This window comes from Heterodontus francisci, chromosome 10 (assembly GCF_036365525.1).
Source record: "Heterodontus francisci isolate sHetFra1 chromosome 10, sHetFra1.hap1, whole genome shotgun sequence".
Taxonomy (NCBI): Eukaryota; Metazoa; Chordata; class Chondrichthyes; order Heterodontiformes; family Heterodontidae; genus Heterodontus; species Heterodontus francisci.
In genome coordinates, this window is record NC_090380.1 from 104912169 (window position 1) to 104939237 (window position 27069).

Consider the following 27069-nt stretch of genomic DNA (forward strand, 5'->3'; position numbering starts at 1 on the left):
ATCCCGGAACGTTTAGCAGCCAATCCTGTCCTTCCCTTAACCAAGTCTCTAATAGCAACAACATCATAGTTTCAAGTACTAATCCAAGCTCTAAGTTCATCTGCCTTACCCGTTATACTTCTCACATTGAAACAAATGCACTTCAGACCACCAGTCCCGCTGTGCTCCGCAATATCTCCCTGCCTGCTCTTCCTCTTAGTCTTACTGGCCTGATTTACTAGTTCTCCCTCATTTATTTCACCTGCTGATCTACTGCTCTGGTTCCCACCCCCCCGCCACACTAGTTTAAACCCTCCCGAGTGACGCTAGCAAACCTCGCAGACAGGATATTTGTGCCCCTCCAGTTTAGATGCAACCCGTCCTTCTTGTGCAGGTCCCATCTGTCCCTGAAGAGATCCCAATGATCCAGATATCTGAAACCCTCTCTCCTACACCAGCTGTTTAGCTGCACTATCTTCCTATTTCTAGCCTCACTGGCACGTGGCACAAAGAGTAATCCCGAGATTACAACCCTAGAGGTCCTGTTTTTTAAAAAAAAAACTTACTACCTAACTCCTACCTTTAGTTTTAGAGGACCTGTTGTTATCTCCTGTCCATAAACTAATTCAAAAGGACTAAATTCAGTAGACTCATAAGATGAATCCCTAGTGGCTAGCAAAAGAAATTCTAGTCCTTTACCCCAATCATGGGGATATTTATGTTAGTATGCCCTGAACGTTGTTTTGAGGGTCTAATGGTACCTTTCTAAAGGCCCTCGTGTCTGTGGGTGGTAAGCTGAAGACTTTAACTGTGTTATACCCAAATTACCTGAAAAATTTTAGACATAAAATTGGAACCTTGAGCTGACTGAACCTCAATCGGTAATCCATATCTCGTGAACTGGGATAACTTCTTTACCACCATCTTAGCAGAAATTGTTCTCAAGGGAATGGCCTCTTGAAACTGAGTAGCCATATCCATGATAGTGAGCATATATTGGTGACCCACTTTTGTTTTCAGTAAAGGTCCTACACAGTCTAACAATACCCTACTAAATGGTTCCTCAAAAACTGGTATGGGAATTAGATGTACCGGCTTTATGGCAGTTGCGGTTTTCCCACAATCTGGCACGTTTTACAAATAAAACACAAGTCCTCAAAATTTAACAAAAAATGGAAGTACTTTTGTAACAATGTGAATATCTAAGAGTTTTAACTGGTCTTAGTAAGGTCACATCTGGAGCAGTGTGTTCAGTTTTGGTTTGTTAATAAAATAAAGATGTATTATTGGAGAGTCCAGATGATGACAAATAAATTGATTCCGGAATTTGTGGTTGAATTATAAAAGATTCTCTACTGTGGAATTTCATCCTCTTCAAAGAATGAAGCAAGATGTTATGAGAGGAAAAAACATACTTGCATTTCTATAGCATATTTCACAATCTCAGGATATGCCAAAGTACTTTACAGGCAATTAAGTACTTTTGAAGTGCAGTTATTGTAATTTAGGCAACTTGGCAGCCAATTTCTACAGCAAGCTCCCACAAACAGCAAAGTGATAATGACCAAATTATCTTTGACTAGTGCCATGGGATCTTTTATGCCCATCCAACAGTGCAAACAGGGTCTCAGTTAACTCTCATCTGAAAGATGGCACCTCCAACAGTGCAGCGCTCCCTTGCTACTACTCTGAAGTATCAGTTTAGATTATTTGCTCGTCTCTGGAATGAGACTTGAACCCACAACCTTTTGATTCAGGAGAGTGCTCCCACTAAGGTTGACATTCCTATGTTTGTAGGACATTGCTGCAGGTATTTCATTAAAGATTTTCAATGAAATGAGAAATTGGTTCCAAAAATGTTCTGTTGGGCACAGGATTCAAGGATGAGAGGACAGTTTAAAATTTAGGACATCAAAAAAAAGGAAATTTAGGGAATATATTTATGTAACAGATTACCAACAGTGTAGTGGAACAGAGGGCCATCGCAGGTTATTAAAAAAAGGACAGGATGAATTCCCATTAGGAAAGGACATAGAGGGCTAATAATTCCAGAAATAGCAGTAAGGAAATTGATGGATGGTTTGAGTAGCCTAAATAGACCAGCATTGTCCAATGTTAGCTGCTAATAATGTGCAACTAGTTGTGAATGTAGATGTGGCCAACTGAATTTTTGAATGGTAAATAAAAAAGTAATGGATACAGTAGTCAGGCATGTGATCTCTTAAATCTCAGTTGTTATTTAGTGTCAGTTTTGGATCAGTGACAGCTTGCTTGCCTCACAGAGGTTTGGGTTCAAGTCCCACTCCTGCACATTAATGAAGAGGTTTGTGCCCACAGGCAACAAGACCTGGACAACATCCAGACTTGGGCTGGTTAAGTGGCAAGTAATACAAACATACAAATTAGGAAGAGTAGGCCACTTGGCCCCTGGAGCCTGCTCCACCATTCAATAAGATCATGGCTGATCTGATTGTAACCTCGACTCTACATTCCCACCCACCCCCAATAACCTTCCAGCCCCTTACTTATCAAGGCTCTATCTACCTCTGCCTTAAAAAAATTCAAAGACTCTGGTTCCATTGCCTTTTGAGGAAGAGTTCCAAAGACGCATGACCCTCTGAGAAAGAAAATTCTCATCTGTCTTAAATGGGCGACCCCTTATTTTTAAAGGGTCACCCCGAGTTCTAGATTCACCCACAGGGGGAAATATCCTTTCCACATCCACCCTGTCAAGACCCCTCAGGATCCTATATGTTTCAATCAAGTCGCCTCTTACTCTTCTAAACTCCCTACGGAGACAAGCCTAGCCTGTCCAACCTTTCCTCACAAGACAACCTGCCCATTCCAGGTATCAGTCTAGTAAACCTCCTCTGAACTGCTTCCAATGCATTTGCATCTTTCCTTAAATAAGACCAATATTGTACATAGTACTCCAGATGTGATTTCACCAATACCCATATAACTGAAGTATAACCTCCCTACTTTTGTGTGCAATTTCCCCCGCAAAAAACATTCCATTAGCTTTCCTAATTACTTGCTGAATCTGCATACTAACTTTTTGCGATTCATGCACTAGGACACCCAGATTCCTCTGCAATCTCTCAACATTTAGATATACTTTTTTATTCTTGCCAATGTGGCCAATTCTACATTTTTCCACATTATATTCCATTTGCCAGATCTTTTCCCACTCACTTAACCTATCTACATCTCTTTGTAGCCTCCCATATCCTCTTCATAACTTACTTTTCTACCTATCTTTGTATCACCAGCAAATTTAGCATCCATACCTTCAGTCCCTTCGTCAAAGACATTTACAGAAATTGTAAAAAGTTGAGGCCCCAGCACTGATCCCTGTGCCACACCACTTGTTACACCTTGCCACCCAGAAAATTACCCATTTATACCTACTCTCGTTTCCTATTAGCTGGCCAATCTTCTATCCATGATATGTTACCCCCTACACCATGAGCTTTTATTTTCCGCAACAACCTTTGATGTGGCACCTCAAATGTCTTCTGAAAATCTAAGTACAGTACAGCCACCGGTTCCCCTTTATCCACAGCACGTTACTTCTTCAAAGAACTCCAATAAATTGGTTAAACATGATTTCCCTTTCACAAAACCATGTTGACTCTGCCTGATTACCTTGAATTTTTCTAAGTGCCCTGCTATAACATCTTTAATAATAGCTTCTAACATTTTCCCTAAGACAGATGTTAAGCTAACTGGCCTGTAGTTTCCTTTCTGTTCCTCTCCCTTTTTGAATAAAGGAGTTACATTCGCTCTTTTCCAATCTAATAGAACATTCCCCGAATCTAGGGAATTTTGGAAAATTAAAACCAACACTTCAACTATCTCATGAGCCACTTCTTTTAGGATGAAGTCCATTAGGACATGTCAGCCGCAGCTCCAACTATTTCCTCAGTACCACTTCCCTGGTGATTGTAATTTTCTGGAGTTCCTCCCTCTCTTCCATTTCCTAATTTACAGCTATTTCTGGGATGTTACTTGTATCCTCTATGGTGAAACCCGACGCATAATTCCTGTTCAATTCATCTGCCATCTCCTTATTTCCCATTATTAATTTTCCCTTTCTATAGGACCAACACTCACTTTGTTAACTCTTTTTAAAATATCTTTAGAAACTATTTTTATATTTCTATCTAGCTTTCTCTCATACTCTAATTTTTCCTTCCTTATCTTTTAGGCATCCTTTGCTTTTTTAAAAAAATATTATGTCCAATTGTCTGACCTGCCACCCATCTTTGTGCAATCATGATTTTTCTTCAAGTTTATTATCTTTAACTGTTTTAGTTAACCACGGATTGTGGTCCTCCCGTTGGAATTTTTCTTTCTCGTTGGAATGTATCTATTCTGAAATATCCACTTAAATGTCTGCCACTGCATCTCTATTGACCTGTCCCTTACCTAATTTGCCAGTCCACCTTATCTAGCTCTGCTTTCATGCCCTCATAATTGCCCCTATTTAAGTTCAAAATACTAGTCTTGGACCCACTCTTCTCTCGCTCAAACTGAATGTAAAATTTAATCATATGATCACTGCTACCTAATATTCACATCACACAAGTGCAGGCAATGATCATCTCCAATAAGAGTCTAACCACCTCTCCTAAGTATTACCATTGTTGAGATGGCCCCCACCCCTGACAACATCCTGTTGTCACCACTGTCCAAAAACTTAACTGTATCAGCCACAAATACTGTGGCTACAAGAACAGATAGAGGCTGGGTATTCTACAAGTGTCTGACCTCCTGACTCTCCAAAGCCTTTCCATCATCTTCAAGACACAAATCAAGAGTGTGATGCAACGTTACCCACTTGCCTGGACGAGGGCAGCTCCAGCACTCAAGAAGCTAGTCACCATCCAGGACAAAGCAGCCCATTTGCTCAGCACGCCATCCATCACCTTAACATTCACTCCCTCCACCAACAGCGCATCATGGCTGCAGTGTGCACCATCTACAAGATGCACCGCCGAGGCTCCTTTGACAGAACCTACTAAACCTGTGACTTCTACCACCTAGCAGGACAAGATAGCAGATGCATGTGACCACCACCTCCAAGTTATACACCATCCTGAATTGGAAATATAATCTCTATTGCTTTATTGTAGCTGGGTAAAATTCATGGATCTCCCTACCTAACAGCACTGTGGGAGTACCTTCACCACACTGACCGGAGTGGTTCAAGAATTAAGGGGGCTCATCACCATCGTCAAAGGAAAACAGGGTCTTGCCAGTGACATCCACATCCTGAGAATGAAGAAACATAATCCAGGCTGACACTCCCACTGCAATTCTGAAGGAGTGCTGCACTGTTGAAGTGGCATCAGGTGGATGTAAAAGATCCTAGCAATATTTCAAAGAGCAGAGTTCTGTGGTGTCACTCAACCAATATGGCTAAAAAAAAAATGATTATCTGGTCATTATCACATTGCGGTTTGTGGGACCTTGCTGCGTGCAAATTGGCTGTTGCTTTTCCTATATTAGAAAAGTGATCACATTTCAAAAGTACTTAATTGGCTGTAAAGCACTGTGGCGTTCAAAGGCAAAAAAAAAAAATGCATTTATTTGGTATGTGAAGTACATTTACTTGCATTGTGCCCAAGGCATTTTTGTGCTAAATGAGTACATGTGACTAAAAAGGTGTTGCTCTAGCTATGCCTATGGCTAATAAGCAATTTCTGTTGAGCAGCACAGCAACAAAAAAAAAAGAGTAAAAAAGTCACGATTCTCAACATTTATTGCATTAGTTACATGAATTAAGACACGAGTTTTACATATGAAGGCAACTGGGTAACTTCAGTGTTTCTCCTTTTAAGCAAGATCATTAACATGCAGCATTTGCTTTAATAATCAATAACTTAAGTGTGCAATCCATTTCCAGTTCTGGTTCCTGGCTCAGTTCCATAAACATCATACACTTATTTTCCCCTTTATTAATTCCAGGTAGGGAGGGAGCACCAAAGGAAGGTTCCAGTTACAGTTTATGAGAAACCTACAATCATTGTGCCTGTGCTAAATAAAAACATTTACAAGTTTATATGGAAACAGTACATTTTAAATAGAAATAAAAGATTATTAGAGGTTGTATTTGTAGGTGGTAGCAATAGGATACACAGCCCTTTTTTGCTCTTTGGTCATGGGTTTAATCCCCTAGACGACATACAATAATTCACATGCAAGGAGTTGCCAGTTTTATATAATGAGAGAGAAAGAAAAAATGTAAAGAATGGGGACTATGGAAATGTATACAGTACTTTGATACCACACCCTCTAAACTGTCAGTGGAGAGGTCAGTACTGAACACTAAAGTCTGAAATTGACAGAAACCACGCAAGTAGTTGATAGGTCACTCACTAGGAATAATTTGAGACTACGCTACTTACATCATTACTTGTAATGTCATTTAATATATAAAAAATAAATCACAGCTATAAAGAATACCTGGAAGCCCACAATGGAAGAACAGCATCATGTAAACCCAGCACACCAGTTTCCCCCGCCCAAAATAACTAATGGAATAGAAATGGGATAGGGGTGGTAGAGTGAAGAAAGCAGGGAAAAACAGTTTAAAAGAAGTGACAAAATTCACAGGGTCTGTCAAAAATCATGCCAACTTGGCCAACTGAACTGCATGGGAAAGAGTATCAAGGCATTCATTAGTCTTTATGCCCCATTCAGTACTTGGCACAGGCAGTATAGTAAAATGGAGCATCCTGGGGGAGATCTGTCCTCGGAAACTGAATACAGCCCCAGGACTTGAATAGATTTCTGGAAGAGTACAATTTTTTTGCTCTCATCTACAGAATTTGTATAGTTTGGGATTTTTCACTACATTTTAGTTTGTAATAATAAATATTTCATCAGCATAGCTAGATGTCAAAAGGACATCAATAGTATGTGTAGAGTGGCAGTTCTAAAATATGGCTATAACCTAAGCAGTGCTAAGTTCCAGTACATCCCGAAGCGGATGACAGGCAGACCTCCACACAGTTATTCAATGATCTCTAAATACTGTTAGGCAAAATTGGCAGTAGCAAAAATAAAGTCACAGCACAAAAAGTAGGATGGCATTTGGTCACAGTTGTAAACCAAATATAGGATGATTTTTTTTTTTAAAAAGTCACCAGAGGTAGGAGGGTACAAAAATGAGAGGTTTGTCCTATTGTTGTGTCCTTCCACAGATAGACACAGTCCCAATTAATGCTTCAATCTGAAGCCTGGACTAAAATCTCAGCCCACATTGGGGATGCCCTGAGATTGTCAGGTATTCACTCTCCAAGCTGATCAACAATTAAATGGCACTTTCAAATCTGGGTATCTGCAGCCCACTAACCCTTTTAGTTGCCCACACACGCACAGCTAGAAAGAAGTGCCTCCCTCACGGCTTCAAAAATAGCACAGCAGCAGGACATTACTGGGCAGAATAGAAACTTGGGGACATTATGGAAAATTGGGGATTCAGGCGACAACCTCTGTGGTCAGTTTAAAAAAAAAATTCAAGTTAGTTTCGGAAGATTCCTCTGGTTCCACTAAACATGTGGCACTTAAAGTGGCAGAGTGCAGCAGCTGCTCACATGGCCTTACAGGAAGCTCAAGATTTTTTTGCATTAATGATGTTAAAATCCTTAAAATACTACCCAACAGAAAAGAGGGTGGTGTTTCATACATGCAAACTGCAATTTCTGTCCTATTTCAAATACCTTCAATACAGAGAATAATTACTTACTCAGTCATTACAATTGTGTGCGTCCTGGTGCTTTTTCCCTTAAGTGTTCCTTTTCCTTGCTTCATAAATTGACATTCCCAAACTGTAAGCTACATAAAAAGCCAAGAGCCAGCTTGTAATCTTTAGTCAAAAGCTCCGGCAATTCAGGGATTCTCAATACCATAGAGGGGAAATTAATGCTTTTGAGTTCATTCCTGAAGCCCCTGTAGTGTCAATCAGGCTAAAAGATATGGCTTATTTTTGGCACACACCAAATCTAGTTGTTTTGATATTTTGGCTTAAACATTACATATTAAACAAGGTCTCCCAAGTTCAGGCTTAAAAGCTACTCATTCAACAATCATATCAACATTTTTCATTAGTGTTCCATTACTTTTGGTTTAGAAGGAAAGCAGTCATTCCGCTCACTGCACTCACTTGATTATCTCTTCTGAGATCCTGCAACCTGTTTCAGGGAATTTATTTCAGTGCTAACATTGTTTTCCATACCCCCTGCCCCCACCCCGCACTGAGAGGAATTCTTAGGAAGGGATCAAAACAGGGTGCTGGTTCCAGTATAGCACATATCTCCTTCTGCCCACCCCTGCTAGAACATGGCTATCTGGCAGCTTCTACAAAAAAAGCACCACTCCACCATTTCATTCATCCACAATTCTCAAGATAAAATCGTCATTAGATCGGCACCATTCAAAAAGGTGAGGGGAAAAACCCAGTGTTCTAACCACAAATTGCTCACAGAATGACACACTTGTCAGGGCTGAATCTGGAGGGAACAAAAACAAAAATGGAGAATGCAAAAATATTACTCGTTCACTTCCTTCTAATTGGCTCAGTGAGGCCTGGTAGTAGGCCGAGGCATGGTCCCATCCGCTGAAGCCTGGGAGTAGGCCTCTCAGTTTCATAGAACTCCAGAAAAATGGGAGATGAGGATGGAGTGGGGATGGAGATGGAAAGAAGAGCTTCGAGGAAGAAACAAAAATAGAACAATGGAATTGAGGAAATGACAAGTTACATGGGCTTAAACCCCATTTTATATTACAAAAAAAAAACTTCAATAATTTTACATTCATATGGCAAAAGCCAACTGAAACTAGTCTGGACACAGAACATAAATCTATATTGCAAAACTGCCTCTAATCTGGCAACGTTAGCTCAGATAATTAATGAAGATCTCAGCTGAACAAGAAGGCTGCATCTTAAGCAGATGGAGGTTCATCTGCAGTAGGAACTGGACACATGGAAAAAGTGTTGAAAGTGTCCCAACATTTCCAAAGACTTGCACTATATCTGATGCTCATGACAGAAAATCCAAAAGCTAACGGAAGCCCATCAAACCCCCCACTTCCAAAAAAAAAAGTGTTGCCACTTTCAACTCATTTGAGGAAAATTGCATCTTAAAAATAGGTTTCCTTCTAAACTGGAATAGTTCTGATGTAGCAAGCCTCTAACTGCAAGTCAAATAATATGGTGAGGCTTATGGAGTTTGCATATTCCCTAATCACAGTGCAGAGTGCAAGAGAGAAGAGGACAAGAGAGAGAGGGAGAGTGTTAAGCTCAAAGTGCTCAGGAATTTTAGTCCACTGTGGAGCTGTTGAATTTAGCTTTGTTTTTGGATTTCGGGAAAAGCCTTTTAATGTGCATCCTGGCCGACTTCCTCTCTTTCTCCAGGGGCGTTGGCTGCTCCAGATAAACCAGGTCATTGTGCGACTGGCTCATCCCAGGCTCCTTCTGATGTCGCCTCCGTCGGAAAAAAAATTTGGCGCCACTCCGCATAAAACCACCTAAATGAAGAATTCAAATTTGCATGGCAAATCAGGTCCTGCACAGAAATAGTCAATAAGAAAAAAAAACTGCGCATTCAGGGTCTCCCTTCCCACCCTTAACGGAAGCAGAAACCCAGGTTTTTGTACACACTATCAATTTCCCTAATGATTCAGCACGGAAACCCTTTGTGCCGTATGGCAGCAGATCAGGCATTGCCAGTTTTGATTTCTTCTGGCCAGTGTTAGCAGATTTCAGCTGTGGGAGTACTTCATTTGGTCTCTCAACTCTTCAGCTGAAATGGGGGAAAAAAAAAAGAGTCAAGCTCCTGCCCACTAATTCAGTAACCCGGTTGGAAGAATGCAGGCACAAATGAGTCTTTTTCCAAATGGTAGGCAGTGACTAGCGGAGTACCACAGGGATCGGTGCTAGGACCCCAGCTATTCACAATATATAGTAATGATTTAGATGAAGGAACTAAATGCAATATCTCCAAATTTGCAGATGACACAAAACTGGGCGGGAGGGTGAGTTGAGAAGGATGCAGAGAGGCTTCAGGGTGATTTGGACAAGTTGAGTGAGTGGGCTAATGCATGGCAGATGCAGTATAATGTGGATAAATGTGAGGTTATCCACTTTGGTTGCAAAAACAGGAAGGCCGATCATCACCTGAACGGCTATAAACAGAGAGGAGAATATGCAGCGAGACCTGGGTGTTCTCGTACACCAGTCGCTGAAGATAAGCATACAGGTCCAACAGGTGGTAAAAAAGGCAAATGGTATGTTGGCCTTCATAGCGAGAGGATTAGAGTACAGGAGCAGGGATGTCTTGCTACAATTATACAGGGCCCTGGTGAGGCCATACCTGGAATATTGTGTGCAGTTTTGGTCTCCTTATCTGAGGAAGGATGTTTTTGCTATAGAGGGAGTGCAGCAAAGGTTTACCAGACTGATTCCTGGGATGGCGGGACTGACGTAAGAGGAGAGATTGAGCCGGTTAGGATTATATTCGCGGGAGTTCAGAAGAGTGAGGGGGGATCTCATAGAAACCTATAAAATTCTAACAGGACTTGACAGGGTAGGTGCAGGAAGGATGTTCCCGATGGTGGGGGAGTCCAGAACCAGGGGTCATGGTCTAAGGATACGGGGTAAACCTTTCAGGACTGAGATGAGGAGAAATTTCTTCACCCAGAGTGGTCAGCCTGTGGAATTCACTATCACAGAAAGCAGTTGAGGTCAAAACATTGTATATTTTCAAGAAGGAGTTAGATATAGCTCTTGGGTCTAAAGGGATCAAAGGGTATGGGACGAAAGCGGGAACAGGTTACTGAGTTGGATGATCAGCCATGATCATAATGAATGGCGGAGCAGGCTCGAAGGGCTGAATGGCCTACTCTTGCTCCTATTTTCTATGTTTCTATGAGTAAGGTGCACCTCAATACTTCTTTCCTCTTCTACCTTGAATAACACACACACACACTTAGCGGAGGTACTGAAGTGTCCTACAGAATCATACTCCAGCAAAAGCTACGCCTTCTGTGGAAAGAGGCAGGGGAGGAAGCGAAAATTTGGCCAGGGAGCAAAGGAGTCTGCAAACTAAGAGTCATAGAGAGATACAGCACTGAAACAGGCCCTTCGGCCCACAGAGTCTGTGCCAACCAACAACCACCCATTTATACTAATCCTCCATCGATCCCATATTCCCTACCACATCCCCACCACCTACCTACACTAGGGACAATTTACAATGGCCAATTTATCTATCAACCTGCAAGTCTTTGGCTATGGGAGGAAATCGGAGCACCTGGCGGAAACCCACCTGATCACAGGGAGAACTTGCAAACTCCGCACAGGCAGTACCAGAACTGAACCCGGGTCGCTGGAGCTGTGAGGCTGCGGTGTTAACCACTGCGCCACTGTGTTGCCCAATCTTGAGACAATTCAAACCCAATAACTACAATGGTTTCTTCCCTTTTCCTGATTAAGGTGAGAGACAGACAGACAGCTGGCTCCCAGGCCTCTCAATCCCTACTCCCACTTGGAAATTAGGTGGGAATGAAGTTCCCCCTAAATTTTCTTTCTCACTACCAATGCCTCCTCCTCCCATCCCTCCTTATTTGGTGCTCACTATTAACTGAACTTATATTCTCACCCATGGCACCATGCATTGACATTGCTGAGGCTTTGTAACAAATCATTTGCAAGCTGGTCAGTTGACCGCACAATGCTGTGTGCCAATAGTGAGCATTATAGACTTTCTACAGACAGCAATTTTTTTGCGGAGTCTTTGAATCTCTGTCAAACTGTCAGCGAGGGGAGTCTAATGGTTTGCATTGAAGTCTCCAAAAATCTATGCAACTATCTTCTGCATCAAAATATCAAAGAGCTTCTTCCCTCCCCTATCTTGAAACTTGGCAGGAGGTGGGGGGGCCTCTATACTTGCAGCAAGGGGCAAAGAAGAGTGATAAATAGTATGTCTAATGATGGCAGATCTATGTAAGAGGACTTGGCACAGTGGTGCAGTGGGGGGCGGCACAGCGGCTAGTACCGCAGCCTCACAGCTCCAGCCACCTGGGTTCAGTTCTGGGTACTGTCTGTACGCAGTTTGCAAGTTCTCCCTGTGACTGCGTGGGTTTCCGCTGGGTACTCCGGTTTCCTCCCACAGCCAAAGACTTGCAGGTTGATAGGTAAATTGGCCATTGTAAATTGCCCCTAGTGTAGGTAGGTGGTAGGAGAATTGAGGGAAGGTGGGGATGTGGTAGGAATACGGGATTAAATGTAGGGTTAGTATAAATGGGTGGTTGTTGGTCGGCACAGACTCGGTGGGCCGAAGGGTCTGTTTCAGTGCTTTATCTCTCTATAACTCTGGAGAGAAAAGAGATTCCAGTGCATGAAAGTGGCTTTTCACTTCTCTCCAAAACATTTAAAATAAAATCCAGAGTTTGGAACTCAAACAGAACATTTACCTCTGGATTGTTTCACTGTTCCTGTTTCTGAGCCACCTATGGAAATATTGGACCTTTGTTCAAAGTCCAGGTCTTCCTGAGAGCCATCATTCCACTGATCCAGTTGCCGAGCAGTTGCCATTGACGAAGTTCCCTCGGCAGCACAAAGCTCAGTAATGGGTAAACTGTGAGTTAATGTTTGTTCTGATGGGAGCCTAACAATGCACTCGGAGGAAGGGTGTGGCTGAGGTTCCTGCCTCAAGGATGCATCCATCGCAGCTGCGTAATCAGCTGACAGTGTCATTTCATCATCTACAACCAAGGGAGCCTAGAGGGCAAGATGAGAAATAATCTCTGCAGATTATGAATTGTTTGCAGCCAATTCAAATATTTTAAAAAGTCTAAATTTGAACTGAATACTCAATGTCGACCAACTGTGAGCAATGCTCAAGATCCTCTCCCCGAACCACTAAATGAAATCCTATGAATAGGAACCAAGGATGCATTGAGAAGACATCCCTCATGGAGTTGGATAAATAACCAACAGATATTTTTAAGAGGCCGAGACAAGACCTGGTGAAACAAATTGTTCAGACACTTATGCAAATACTGGCTAATTTTTCCAAAACAAATTTGAGTGGTTAAGAGTCTAATTTGTATACAAGTCTCCCAACAGGCCAAAATAAGCAAAATTGCCTCCAAGTCACACACAATCCCGATTTGAACATATACAATTTCTTCATTGTCGCTCCAATATCCTGGAAATACACCACCATTATGGGAGCACCATCACTACAAGGACTGCAGCAGCTCAAGAAGGTCCACCACCAGCTTCTTAGTAGGACAACTAGGGATGGCCAATAAATGCAGCCATGCCAGCATTGCCCACATCCCAAAAACAGATATAAAAACCACACATACAATCTTGGTTTTGTGCCCCAGCAGTGTTTATACCTGTATAAATTGTAACACTGAAAGGGTAATCCCACATTGTGCCCTCAACATCAGTAACTTTTTCCCTTTTGGTTGGTGTCAGGCAAACCACCTCCCCCCCACCAACCTGCCAAGACTGAGGCACACATTATTTCGCCACGTGAACATTAAACTTAAAATTGCAAGCCCCTGACTGGAAAGTCATTTGCATAGTAACTAGCAGTGTTGGAACAAAAGGGACCCGTCGTTGCTTCCCCAATATAAAGTAGTGGTCAGACTAGTATGAGTCACATGACCAGCTGGCTGTTGAGATTTGAACTCTGAATGCACTCTTCTCCTAGACTGAGGACACTTCTTTCCTGTCTGCTCTCAGCTCGCTCACACTAGCATCAGAAACCAGTGAAGACATATGATCACGAAGAGATAAGTCGCCTACAGTGAACAAGGCTTAAGATGATTGCTGGGCCCCAACGAAAAGTACGAGCTGTCTACACTCAAGGACTCTGCAGCGACCTGGAAACAGCACGGCAAACAAGAAACTCTTCCGAAATTGCCTCAAACCTCTCCATTTTATTTTTCTTTTCTTTTCTGTCCCTATTTGCATGTGTATATCGCGTGTGCATTCTAGCGTGGGCCGGTCATATATCCGTTGGTGTGAACTGTATTAGAGTTTAAGTAAGTTTAATAAATTTCTCTTTTCTCCTTTAAACTGAAGAAAGCCTGATGTGCTCATTTCTTTGCCTTGTGAACAAGGATTCACAAATGGGTGCTCAAAACACTGTTTAAAATTAAACCCTGTTACAAGAAGACCAGATGAAGATACTAACAGACCCCGAGACACCTTTCTCACCTGGTTGTAACAGTTGGGAATTAACAAGCTCCAAGACCAATGTGATCGAAAAAACCATCACCAACTTGCTAAGACAAACCAAGAAAATCACAAGACCACAATTATCACATTCCAAATAAAATATACCCCTTCTCCCTCACAGCAGCAGCACCCCCCCCCCCACCATAACACCCAAAATGGACCCTGAATTTGGGAAGTGTAGACATTGTTTGAGAAAGGGAGAAGAATGAACAGAATTGTTGACTAAGATACAGAGGATCATCTCCAACAGGATATAGAACCTACCTTTGTAACACCCGAAATTACAATTGTACTTTTCTTGATGGGAGATTTCAAAGTATGCTTTGCAGACTCAGTTAGTTGTCGAATTGCTGCTTCAGCCACTGGGTCTGTGCCACACAACTGCAGCAACTCTGCAAGAATATAAAGGTTGAAATCAATGTATAAAACTCTTCTGAACACGGTGTTGTTCTCAGACTGCTGATAAAACAAAAGCTACACCTTGTACTATTGCAACTGAATCCAAGTTATACCAGAAGAAAATTCTGCTCTACTGCCTTATTCCTTTCTATGATGCCATGCTCAAGACCCACTGACAATGTTTGTGCACTGTCCCTCTCTTTCGTGCTGAATTAGAAATCTTACTTTTTGTATATTAAAATAAAGACAACGTTTGTTATATTAAGGAGCAGGTTGGTGCCCGTGTACAGTGTAATTATTGTTCAGCTTCAGTACTTAGCCACCCATTCAGCCTATATCCAAGTACTTCATTGTAGAACTCTTACAAACTTTGGAATTTAGCAGGCACATTAGATCAGCAACACTTGTGAACTATGGATGGAAATGGGGAAAGTCAGAGTTTGACTCTTCCCCAAGAATGTAGAGTTGCCAAACATCACACTTCCAAGGGAGAAAGACCAGAGCTTCCCTCGTTTGGCATCCCCTCAAATTTGTCTCAAGAACTGAAATTTCCAAAGTGCTTGATTAGTCTGCCCACTCTCTGCTACACTGTTATAGCCCATGGGGACAATTAATGAGAAACAGTGGAATTAATACAGTTCCAATCTTTTTAGAAAGGAAGTAAAAAGATTTGAATTTATATGGCACCTTTCACAATCTCAGTGTTTCACAGCTACTTAAGTACTTTTGAAATGTAGTCAAATGAAGGAAAGGCGACAGCCAATTTGCACATCAAGGTCCCACAAACAGCAATGAAATAAATGACCAGATAGATATGATATGGAGGGATAAATGTTGGCTGGGGAGACTTCCCTGTTTTTCTTCAAAATACTGCCATGGGAGCTATTTCAGCCACCTGAGAGCAGATGGGGCTTTGATTTAACATATAAAATGACGATACCTCAGGCAGTACAGCACTCCCTCAGTACTGCACTGGGATTGTCAGCCTGAATTTTATGCTCAAACGTCATTGAACTGGAGCCGACAATCTTTTGACACAGAGACAAATGTACTACTGCTGAGCCACAGATGACACTTAACTAATTTATTGTCTTCGCTAAATCATTGCACTCATTCTTCAGCTTGGACCTTTCAGAGTTTTGCATCAACAAAGGCAACTGAACTGAAATGAACCGGGGGAACAGGGGTGGGAGCAAAGGGTAGAAAAACACTTGTTTCATCACCATGGTTACCCAAACTAAATTGGAAGATACTGGGCAGTGAAGGCCTGGCAAGTCAACCAACTGCCAAAAGCATGGACTTTGTACTTCCTACTAAAATAAAAGGCACAGCAGTTGGCAATGCATGTACTTGTGAGCTCATTATTGCTACAAAGAAAATGGATATGAGCAATGAAACAAAAGATGAAGAGACACAACAGGGGAGTGGATGCCGTGCTATGATTTCTTTCAAATTGTAATTTTTTTGAAGCCAGCGTACATTTTGAATGCCTGAAAGAATGCATTTAGTTATATTGCATTTACTTCCCATATCCAGCTGTGATTGTAATTTTATCCCAATTTTTCAATCAATGCTGTTCTGGACACTAGAAAAGTGCACTAAATTTAGGATTTCTCCTTTCATCCTATGGGGGAAAATGTCTTTTTCCCCACACTCACGTGACTCGAGAAAACAAAGTTCAAACGTTAAAATGCAAAAAAAAGTGTTAGGATGGTACCAGGTCATTAGGTTCAAGAGATTTACCCCTTTTTAATTGCATAGTAATTATAGCACAAATAGGCCATTGGCCCAACACATTCCATACTGGTGTTTATGCCCCACGTGAACCTCCTCTGACGCTTATTCATTTAACCCTATCAACATAACCTTCTATTCCATTCTCCCTCATGTTTTTATACAGCTGTTCCTTAAGTGCATCTATGCTAGTCACCTCAACTACGCCTTGTGGTCGAGAGTTCCACATTCTCACCACTCTCTGGGTAAAGAAATTTCTTCTGAATTCCCTATTAGATTTATTAGTGACTCTCATATTTATGGCCATTAGGTCAGGTCTACCATGCCCAACTGAAAACATATTTTCCACATCTACCCTATCAAACCCTTTCATAATCTTAAAGGCCTCCATTAGATCACCCTTCAGTTGTCCCTTTTCGAGAGAAAAACAGACGCAGCCTCTTTAATCTTGTCTGATGGGTCTTACCTCTCTGTTCTGGCATCATTCTAGTAAATGTTTTTTGTACTTTGTCCAGTGCCTCTATAACCTTTTTATAATATGGAAATCAGAATTGTTCACAGTGTGACCACAGTCCAATTGTGGTCTAACCGCGTTGAAGCCTGTGCAGCAAGCTCCAGCATTACTTCTGCACAGTTGTGCTCCATAATGGAGCTTCACATGAAGCACTACACTGAAAGGGCTTATACATCCTTAGGCAAACAATGCTTGCGCATAAATTTACAACGATTCAAGATATTGCAATATTATGTTAAAAAAGTAGTTAACCTATATCAATAGGAAAAAAAAAAGAGCTCATCACAAATTTGCTAACTGCACCCAGCAATGCCACTAGATGCCAGACTTGTGCAGAGCATGCCAAAGCACATCGTTGAGGAAGATTATGAAGAGCTTTACTTCCCATCTAACTGTACTATCTTACCCCTGGGAGTAACTGATGCTGACACCATGTACCTAAAATGGAAAAAAAAAAAACAAGTGTTCCTGTCCTCAGCACTCCCACCCCTCCCACAAATTGCACAAGTTTGGAAGGTTCTCCGATGGGCCTGATCTGGACGCTCATACCATCATAAAAACAAGTCGTCCCAGGAAAAGCACCTTTAACACCAGACAATTAGTACCTGTATCAGATGACGACAAGACTTTACTAACTCTTGCTCCCTGTCCAGAGTTTCCCAGGGCCAAGGAATCCTCATCAGCATCTTTCACTTCTGCAGAGGTCTTTATGGGAGAGTCTGCAATATTTTTAAAGAAAAAAAGGCTTGAAGTTGATTGTTATCAGGAATTCACTCTGGCACTGAACTCCTAATGAAAGGTATGTTTTAATCTCAACATCTGTGGAGAGACAGAAACAAACAGAGTTAGTGTTTCAGATCGACCTTTCGTCAGAATTGGGGAAAAATTTGAGATGTAACAGGTGTTACAATGGCAGAGAAGAGTAGAACAAAAGGGAAGGTCTGTGAAAGGCAGGAGAGATTAAATGATAATTAAATGTCATTTAATTAATCCCACCTTTCATAACAAAGCTGCCCTTTTGTCCTCCACCCCACTCACCCTTTCCCAGCCTCTATACTTGCTTAAAACCTGTTAGATCTCTAATTTTTTTCCAGTTCTGATGAAAGGTCAAATGGAAACATTAACTCGGTTTCTCTCTCCACAGATGCTACACGACCTGGAGTATTTCCAGCATTTTTTGTTTTTATTTCAGATTTCCAGCATCTGTAGTATTTTGCTCTTGTTTCAGTCTGACAGGGTAACTAGACAGCATTTCTGCTGTCTATGGAAGATGGTGAAGTACAGTGTGATAGGGATTGGTAGGAGGTGCAGAAAAGATAGGAAGAACCAGCCTGACCAGATACAATTTACACTTCTATAATCTGCCGATATGAAGGGGCAAATCCATGGTTCAGACCATCCTGGTCTTATAGTTGGAAGAGGAAGCTGGATAACAGGCAAAAAAACCCCCCAAAAAATTATGGCTATTCTACTTGTAGATGATCACAGATTAGCAAAGATATCTGGGAGGCGATTTTATTCTCACATTTAATACACATACATGCTATATAGTCAAAGAATTATGAATGTGTATGAAGGTTAAGATGCATTGAAAAATAGTGACTATTAGTTTCACTTTCATTAAGGTTTCCTGGAAATCTTAAGAGTGGTAACATTAGCTTCTCACCTCTGAGAAACCCTGCAACCAGCAGTATATAACATTTTCTTTCAATGTTCCTCCTGACCTACAATCTCCACTTAGGTGCATAACTTGTATACACCTATAAAATATATATTTTAAGATGTAATCAAAGCCTGCTCCCCATGTGCAGAATTGAAGATTTGGGCAGAATACAGGTTGTTGCATCCCTGCAAAGATACACCTAGAATACGCCCTAGAACATTTGGCAGAGGTAAAGCTGGAAACTGCAGTTGCAATAGGCAGGATAGCGCAATTTAGTTCATATATTTAGTAATAGGACATTTTTCACACATGTCGCACTGATAGGGGCAAAACATTCTTTTAAAGAAAATATTGGGATTTCCATCTATGTATAAAATCCTCCAGCAACCAAAAAAATCTTCCGATTGACCTCAAGACTCAGCGATTACGCCTTATAGCCTGAAGGGATGAACTAAGTTGTACTTAAGCAAATCCTTTATTGTGCATTATATGTTGTGATGCTCTTGATCCTATAAAGTGGTTTACCCTCCAACTTACTATAAGCAGCATTGTGGTAGATCTGCTATTGTGCACCTGCAACTGGTGTATATACTCTCGGCCGAGACACAGAAAAAAGTCAGTGTCCAGTTGTGATCACTGTCTATTCACTCCTCATGAAAAAAGTGTGGATGGGAATCTTTGGTCAGGATGGGATCAGGCTCAGCCTGGAATCTCTCAACATTAGAATAACCTATAGACACTCACTGTCTCAGCCAATCTTCATGTTCAAACCAATTAGGCGAGGAAGATACTGGATAGTGCTCAGCATCTGTGGAACCATACTCCAATAAGTTGGTGTTTTCATAGGAAAAAAGGTAACTTTAAAGATTTCAGCAGTATGCTAAGTTCAGAGAGAGTCATAGGAACAGGAGTAGGCCATTCAGCCCCTCAAGTCTGTTCTGCTATTCAATTAAATCATGGCTGGTCTGTATCTTAACTTCTTTTACTCACCTTGGCTCCATATCCATGAATACCCTTGTCTAACAAAGAAAATCTATGAATTTCAGCTTCAATTGCTCACAGCCTCAACAGCCTTTTGGAGGAAGAGAATTCCAGATTCCCACTACCCTTTGTGAAGTGCTTCTGACATCAGTCCTGAATGGCCTAGATCTAATTTGAAGATTATGCCCACTTGTTATGGATTTCCTCACCAGAAAAAAAAAGAGGAACTATATATCCTTTAATTGTCACGGAACTGTATTTATTTTCTCCTCTGTTTGAAACAGTGTACCTTTAAGACAGAGAAAAGGGTTAGATTTCTGAGAACAGTGTGCCACAGCTGTATTTGTTACCTAGGCAACAGGTCGTCACATGATATAATGTTTCAATTTAACTATGTAAAAATTAGCTAAACCAGTTTTGAGATACTCAGCAAAGCGTGCTTACTGAAGGAGCTGTCCATTTCTCTCAGCAGAAATTCTACAATGAGCTACAGACCATGTTAATTGCCTGAGGAAAAACCCCTTTGAAGAGATCATTTGTTTTGCTGGAGGTAGCAAAATACCTTTGCTTTACTTCCAATCTTTGGAAGTCTTTGCTTCAAGATTGAATCTTTCTTGACAGAACTCGCAGTAAAGTTTCGACTGAGAGACTGTCAGTTTTAAAATCCAAGTGGACCTATTGCTATACTCAAGAACTGTTTGACACCTACTGCAGCCGAAGTGCTTTGAATGCCTTTCTACTAAGACGGTTTCATCAAATCAGTGTGGAGACTTCAAGTGGCATTTGATTATTTTTTTTCACTAGGATACCTCACCCATCAGGAATGCAACCCACAAAGACTAACAACCCAGTTATTTATTTATTCGAGAAACTGCTAATTTTTAAAACTTTTTTTTAAAAAAGAAATTGGTTAACTGTTGATTTTTGAATGAGAGAGAACACGGGGGAAGTTAGGTTAAAAGAAGAAATTATAAAAAGGTCTTTAGACATAGGTTTATCTTAATAGTGATTCTTCTTTTCTTTCTTTCTTCTTTTCTTTTGGGCCTCCTTATCTCGAGAGACAATGGATACGCGCCTGGAGGTGGTCAGTGGTTTGTGAAGCAGCGCCTGGAGTGGCTATAAAGGCCAATTCTGGAGTGACAGGCTCTTCCACAGGTGCTGCAGAGAAATTTGTTTGTTGGGGCTGTTGCACAGTTGGCTCTCCCCTTGCGCCTCTGTCTTTTTTCCTGCCAACTACTAAGTCTCTTCGACTCGCCACAATTTAGCCCTGTCTTTATGGCTGCCCGCCAGCTCTGGCGAATGCTGGCAACTGACTCCCACGACTTGTGATCAATGTCACACGATTTCATGTCGCGTTTGCAGACGTCTTTATAACGGAGACATGGACGGCCGGTGGGTCTGATACCAGTGGCGAGCTCGCTGTACAATGTGTCTTTGGGGATCCTGCCATCTTCCATGCGGCTCACATGGCCAAGCCATCTCAAGCGCCGCTGACTCAGTAGTGTGTATAAGCTGGGGGTGTTGGCCGCTTCAAGGACTTCTGTGTTGGAGATATAGTCCTGCCACCTGATGCCAAGTATTCTCCGAAGGCAGCGAAGATGGAATGAATTGAGACGTCGCTCTTGGCTGGCATACGTTGTCCAGGCCTCGCTGCCGTAGAGCAAGGTACTGAGGACACAGGCCTGATACACTCGGACTTTTGTGTTCCGTGTCAGTGCGCCATTTTCCCACACTCTCTTGGCCAGTCTGAACATAGCAGTGGAAGCCTTACCCATGCGCTTGTTGATTTCTGCATCTAGAGACAGGTTACTGGTGATAGTTGAGCCTAGGTAGGTGAACTCTTGAACCACTTCCAGAGCGTGGTCGCCAATATTGATGGATGGAGCATTTCTGACATCCTGCCCCATGATGTTCGTTTTCTTGAGGCTGATGGTTAGGCCAAATTCATTGCAGGCAGACGCAAACCTGTCGATGAGACTCTGCAGGCATTCTTCAGTGTGAGATGTTAAAGCAGCATCGTCAGCAAAGAGGAGTTCTCTGATGAGGACTTTCCGTACTTTGGACTTCGCTCTTAGACGGGCAAGGTTGAACAACCTGCCCCCTGATCTTGTGTGGAGGAAAATTCCTTCTTCAGAGGATTTGAACGCATGTGAAAGCAGCAGGGAGAAGAAAATCCCAAAAAGTGTGGGTGCGAGAACACAGCCCTGTTTCACACCACTCAGGATAGGAAAGGGCTAGTTTTTAATAAATAGTTAATTTGTTGTTGTCTAAAGATACCTGGTTTGGTCTGTTTTATTCTGAGTGTTACAAGAATGTTTAATTTGGCTGTTTGCCAGTTGGGTGGGAACACTTTAATAATATGTTGCAACCTGTGGAGTGATGGGACTGAATTGTCAGTGCATTGCTCCCACTTCGGTTGTCGTGAGATCACTCCTTAATCTTCTATAAATCAACGGAATACAAGTATAGTGTGTGTAACCTGTCCTCTTTATTTAACCCTTTTAGCCCCAGTGTCATTCCGAAGTAATGAGAGATTTAATCATGATATTTCGATTTTAAACACTTGGATTTCAAAAGACAAATATAACTACTTCAATCAGCTTTTATTACCTGTAGGCATTCCAGAAGACTTCCCATCTGTTCGAGGCTTGGTCTTAACAGCAGTTACTGTGGTAACAACAGTGCCACAAGGCATGACCGTTCGATCCTTTTCCACTTTCTTTGCTGAAAGTGGTGAGGGAGATTGCCGGGTTTTAACTTCGTTAGGTTCCATGTAACAGAACTGAAATCAGACAAAGATTATGGTGTTCACATTTAAGAGCTATTATAAACCTACTTGCATCACACATCTCCAAGCTACGACCGAAATACAAGATAGAGGGAGAAGGATTCAACCGTGGGAACAAAGAATTGTGAAATATTGCATTTCCCAAAAGATCTTTCCTACAGCTCTGATGTACTATAGGCAGAGAACAAGGCGTCTCACCATCTGTATCTCCTTGAAAATGCTAAACTTGAACTGCGCTCTCCCCATAGCTCAAGAATTTTATCTAACAAGCGTTAGACCCTTACTGACCAGAAAGCTTCAAATTTGTTCCCAACCTTTGCTTTTTATTTGATCTCAGCCAGGAAAGCAATAGGGATGTTACAAGTAGCCTCAAATGACAATAGGTTTGCGTGGGTGGAAGGAAGGAAAAAAAAGTCACATCACTACTGGAAGTGCACATGTGGACCCTGGACACGGACAGGATAGAGTTAAGATGCAATGCTTCTTCCCTAACTCTACCCATGTTCCCAACCTCCAAATGCACAGTTGAATAGCCTGTCGACCATCACTTACAAATAATGGGCTCTTAGTACAGGCAACCATGGCCTGTGAAGCTCAACAAGTGGTCAGTCTGTTATGAGGGAAGGGATGAATATGGTTGGAAGAAAACCCACAGTTACATTACCTTCATTTTTTTCCTTGCCTTCAGTCTATTTCAGTTGGCTTTAAAAAGGAGGAAAAAAGTTGTTTAAACAGCGGGAGCAGCTGGCGGGCAAAATCAAACAAAGAAGCAGGAATGTAAACCATGCAAGAGAAAGTTATTTAAATTCTAATGGCAGGATTGTTCAACAGGAAGCACCGAATAGTAATCATGGCAAGGCATTGCAATCCTAGGGCATATTGGAGTCCGATGTGTTGAGTACAATAGTGAATACTTAAAACCTTCATTTCATCACTAACCCTGGGTGCATTAGGTTACAAGGCAGGAGGAGGGCAGCAATGCTCGATGATTGTGTATTTAATACATAGAGAAACCTAGGCTAAAAACCAAAGTGACTCCTGACAACACAGCCCAGTGCCGATGTTATCAGAGTGCTCCCAGATTCGCACATGCACAGAATGGACTCCTGCTGACAGTATGGTGTTGTGCAGACGCAGCCTACATCAGCACCTGGCTTGCCAGGACTAATTTGTGCACGTACGCGAAAACGTCATTCGCGTACTACAACATCTGCTCACCACTCGCTCCCCGCCTCGCCACTTCTCCATCCTCGGTCACTCTCTCCCCACTTCACCCCCCACCTACCTTTGGATCACTCGCTCGTGGCCTCACCACTTCCTCCCCTCTGCTCCCCGTTCCCTCCCACGATTGCTGCCTTTCTTCCTCGCATGGAGGAAACGGGGAAGGGGCAGCAAGAGAGCAACAAGATAGGCAGGGCAGGGGAGGGAGACTGCGAGCGGGAGGAACCAGGAACCTCAATTTTGTTAACCAGCTTTTTAAGTGATACTATGTCAAGCCCTTTTTAAAAATTCATATGGACAACATCCACTGCATCCTTTCCTCAACCTTCTCTGCTACTTCACCAAAAAATTCAATTATATTAGTCAAACACAATCGGTCTTTTACAAGTGCGTGCTGGCTCTCCTTAATTAACTCAAACCTCTCCAAGTGCCTGTTGAGTTTTTTCCTTCATTATGGTTTCTAAAACATTACCAAACCACTGATGTTAAATTTTCCAGCCAGTAATTGCTAGGAATGACCTTACACCCTTTCTTGAATAAAAAAATGCGTCACATTTGCCACTTCCCAATCCTCTGGCACCTCCCACATATCTAGGGAGGAATAGAAGATTATGGCAAGCACTTCCACTATCTCCACCTCCACTTCCCTTAACAACCTGGGATGCAAACTATCTGGACCAGGCAACTTAGCCAGGCTTTCCAGTACATCCTGCCCATCAATTTTCACTCCATCCATGACCTCTACCACCTTTGTTTCTAGCGATATTTAGTCAACATCTTCTTCCTGAGTAACCAATACAAAGTACTCATTAAGTATTCTAGCCTGGCTCTGCGTCTCTAAGCATACATCATGTTCTTTTTCCCTAAAAGGCCCCACCCGACTTCTTACTATCCATTTACTATTTATATGCAGGATGATGATTTTTGGGTTACCTTTTATGTTAACTGCCATTCTATTTTTATATTCTCTCTTTGCCAGTCTTATTTTCCTCTTCACTTCCCTTCTCAACTCATTGTATTTGGCCTTGTTCTTGTTGAAGAATTCATCATACACCCTTTTTTGTTTCATCATATTCGCTATCTCCTTCATCATCCAAGGAGATCTGGGTTTTGGTTCCCTTATCTTTCACCTTTGTTGGAATACACCGAGCCTGTACCTGAAACATCTACTCCTTAAAGATTACCCATTATTCCATTACCAGTTTTCCCACCAAACTTTGGTCCCATTTTAACCTGGCTAGATCCCCTCTCATCCCATAGAAATTAGCCCTCTTCCAATTTAGAAGTTGTACTTTAGATTGTTCTTTGCTCTTCTCCATTACTAATCTAAACTTTATGATACAATGATCACTCTTACCCAAATATTCTCCCACAGACACTTGGTCCATTTGGCTCAACTCATTCCCCAGCACTAGATCCAGCAATGCCCCCTTCCTAATTGAACCGAGAACACATTTCAGAAATTCCTCCCCCTCCTTTCCTTTACTCTAAACATTACCCGAATCAGTATTTGGGTAATTAAAGTCCCCCACTATCACTACTCTATAGTTCTTGCACATCTGCGATTTCCCTACAGATTTGTTTCTCTCTCTCTCCATTTTAAGGCCTATAGAATACCCCTCATTGCATGATCACACCCTTACTGCTTCTCAATTCTAACCAAATCAGTTCTGGAGGCAAGGGATTTCCCAGTTTGAAGATCAGGAAAAAGATTCAACCAAGAAAAGGTGCAACATACTTTGACTGTAACAACAGGAGAATGAGGAGTGCATCGTGGAGGTGAACTGCTTCATTACAAGAAAAATTGGCACTGAACGTCCAATACATCTCTTCACAAACATCCAAAATAGGAGAACTGCATGGCATTACTAGAGGACAGGGAATGGATGCTCAGTGTTAAACTCCAGAAAGCTTGTTATGCAAGGATAATGTTGGAGCTCATCTTTACTCAGTTGTACATTTATTGTACAGAGTAAAAGGCTTACAAACATGTAGCTCCTCACTCAAATCCTCCACCAGTCTCAGTAAGTGTCTGCTTATAAATGCTCAAGTACAACCCCCACTTGCATATAATCAAACAATTGATACACAATGAACAGATTAACACTCTGCTCAGTCTTTCAATATTGTAGCTCGGCAATTCCTTTCTGCCAGTTTCGCACTAAAATACTTTCTGACAAGTTAGAGATATTTTCTTTCCCTCAGTTTTTTGTCCCTTGCCAGCTATGGCCTGTAGCCAAGCACGAGCAGGCTGGATCAAGTCTTCTTTTCCTGCCTTTTGAACTGAAATCGGAACTGGAACTTGGCATGCAGCAGGACCCTGCATTATAGCGGACTAAAGATCAAATTAAAAATCCCGCAGAGGCAAATAAAACAAAAATAGTAATGCATACTAAGAGGTTACAGGATGATTGGAATGGGAATGAAGAAATGTCGGCATTGGTGCAGTTAGAAGCCGCTCCTTTGAAATCAAGGCCTAGTAGATGCAGCTTACCACTAACCTCGAACATGGAAAAACTTGACTGGGAGTGATTACCAACCCTAGATAACTAAATGAAAAATATCCTATTCCCAGAAACAACATCCTTCACCTCAAGAATCAAGATATTTCAGATTCCAGGAGATGGCAAGTCACTTTAAAACAGAATATCCCTGTAGGGGGTATTTGTAGGTATAATCAGATCACAGTTCTCTTTGAAATGTTCTCCTTAGAGCAATGGAGATTGAGGGAAGATATAACAGAGGTGTATAAGATTATGGCAATTGGGCAAGGAAAGACTGTTCCCATTAACTAATAAAACTCAAGGACGAGAGGAAACAGATTGAAGGTTTTGGGCAAGAGATGCAGGGGCAATGTGAGGAAGAACTTTTCTTCACTTTTCCTTTAGGCGAGTGGTGATGACCTGGAACTCACTGCCCATGAGTATGCAGGAAGCAGAGACAATCAATGACTTCAAAAAGTAATTGGTTGGGCACTTGAAGGAAATAAACTTGCAGGGCTATGGGGATCGCGCGAGGGAGTGGGATTGACTGGACTGCTCCATGGAGAGCTGGCATGGATTTGATGGGCTGAACGGCCTCCTTCTGTGCTGTATATGACTATGTAAAGTGATTTTGTTTCAGATTGCATATTTCCTACCACCCAATTTTTATTAAGCGCTAACCATTTTTATTTGATTCAATCACAATCTAGGACAGTAAAATAGTGTGGGTCAACTTGAATGATCATAAAATGCTATTTTGAAAATAACAGTACTCCCAAGAGATGCACAACTCAGAACTGAAATAAGTTTGTCTGGTTACTACCTCAGCTGTGATGGATCCTGAACTATTGCCATTCTGTGTGTTCGCCAGACGAAAGCTTTGTCTCCCACTGGGCTGTTTCTTGAACAGGTCTATAGGCACTGTCACCTCACCAAGGACTGCATCTACAGTAGGAAGTAATATGGTCAAAATAAAATAAAATCCCTCAAAATACAGTGAATCAGAGACATTTGGAGAGAAATAAGTCAACCTTTCAGGTG

At 41.8% G+C, this 27069-nt stretch overlaps 1 protein-coding gene across 3 annotated transcripts in view; it reads right to left on the minus strand.

The window, feature by feature from the left end:
• Window positions 1–5728: 5728 nt before the first annotated feature.
• LOC137374703 (C2 domain-containing protein 2) overlaps window positions 5729–27069 on the minus strand; it is a 65752-nt gene continuing 44411 nt past the window's right edge. For all 3 annotated transcript variants that reach the window (XM_068041237.1, XM_068041238.1, XM_068041239.1), the window contains 6 exons: window positions 26852–26973; window positions 22147–22318; window positions 17498–17611; window positions 14510–14637; window positions 12463–12769; window positions 5729–9516 (listed from right to left, as the gene is read on the minus strand). In XM_068041237.1, the coding sequence (XP_067897338.1) occupies window positions 9308–9516; window positions 12463–12769; window positions 14510–14637; window positions 17498–17611; window positions 22147–22318; window positions 26852–26973 (1052 nt within the window). In that variant the 3' untranslated portion in view covers window positions 5729–9307. The remainder of the gene's footprint in view (window positions 9517–12462; window positions 12770–14509; window positions 14638–17497; window positions 17612–22146; window positions 22319–26851; window positions 26974–27069) is intronic.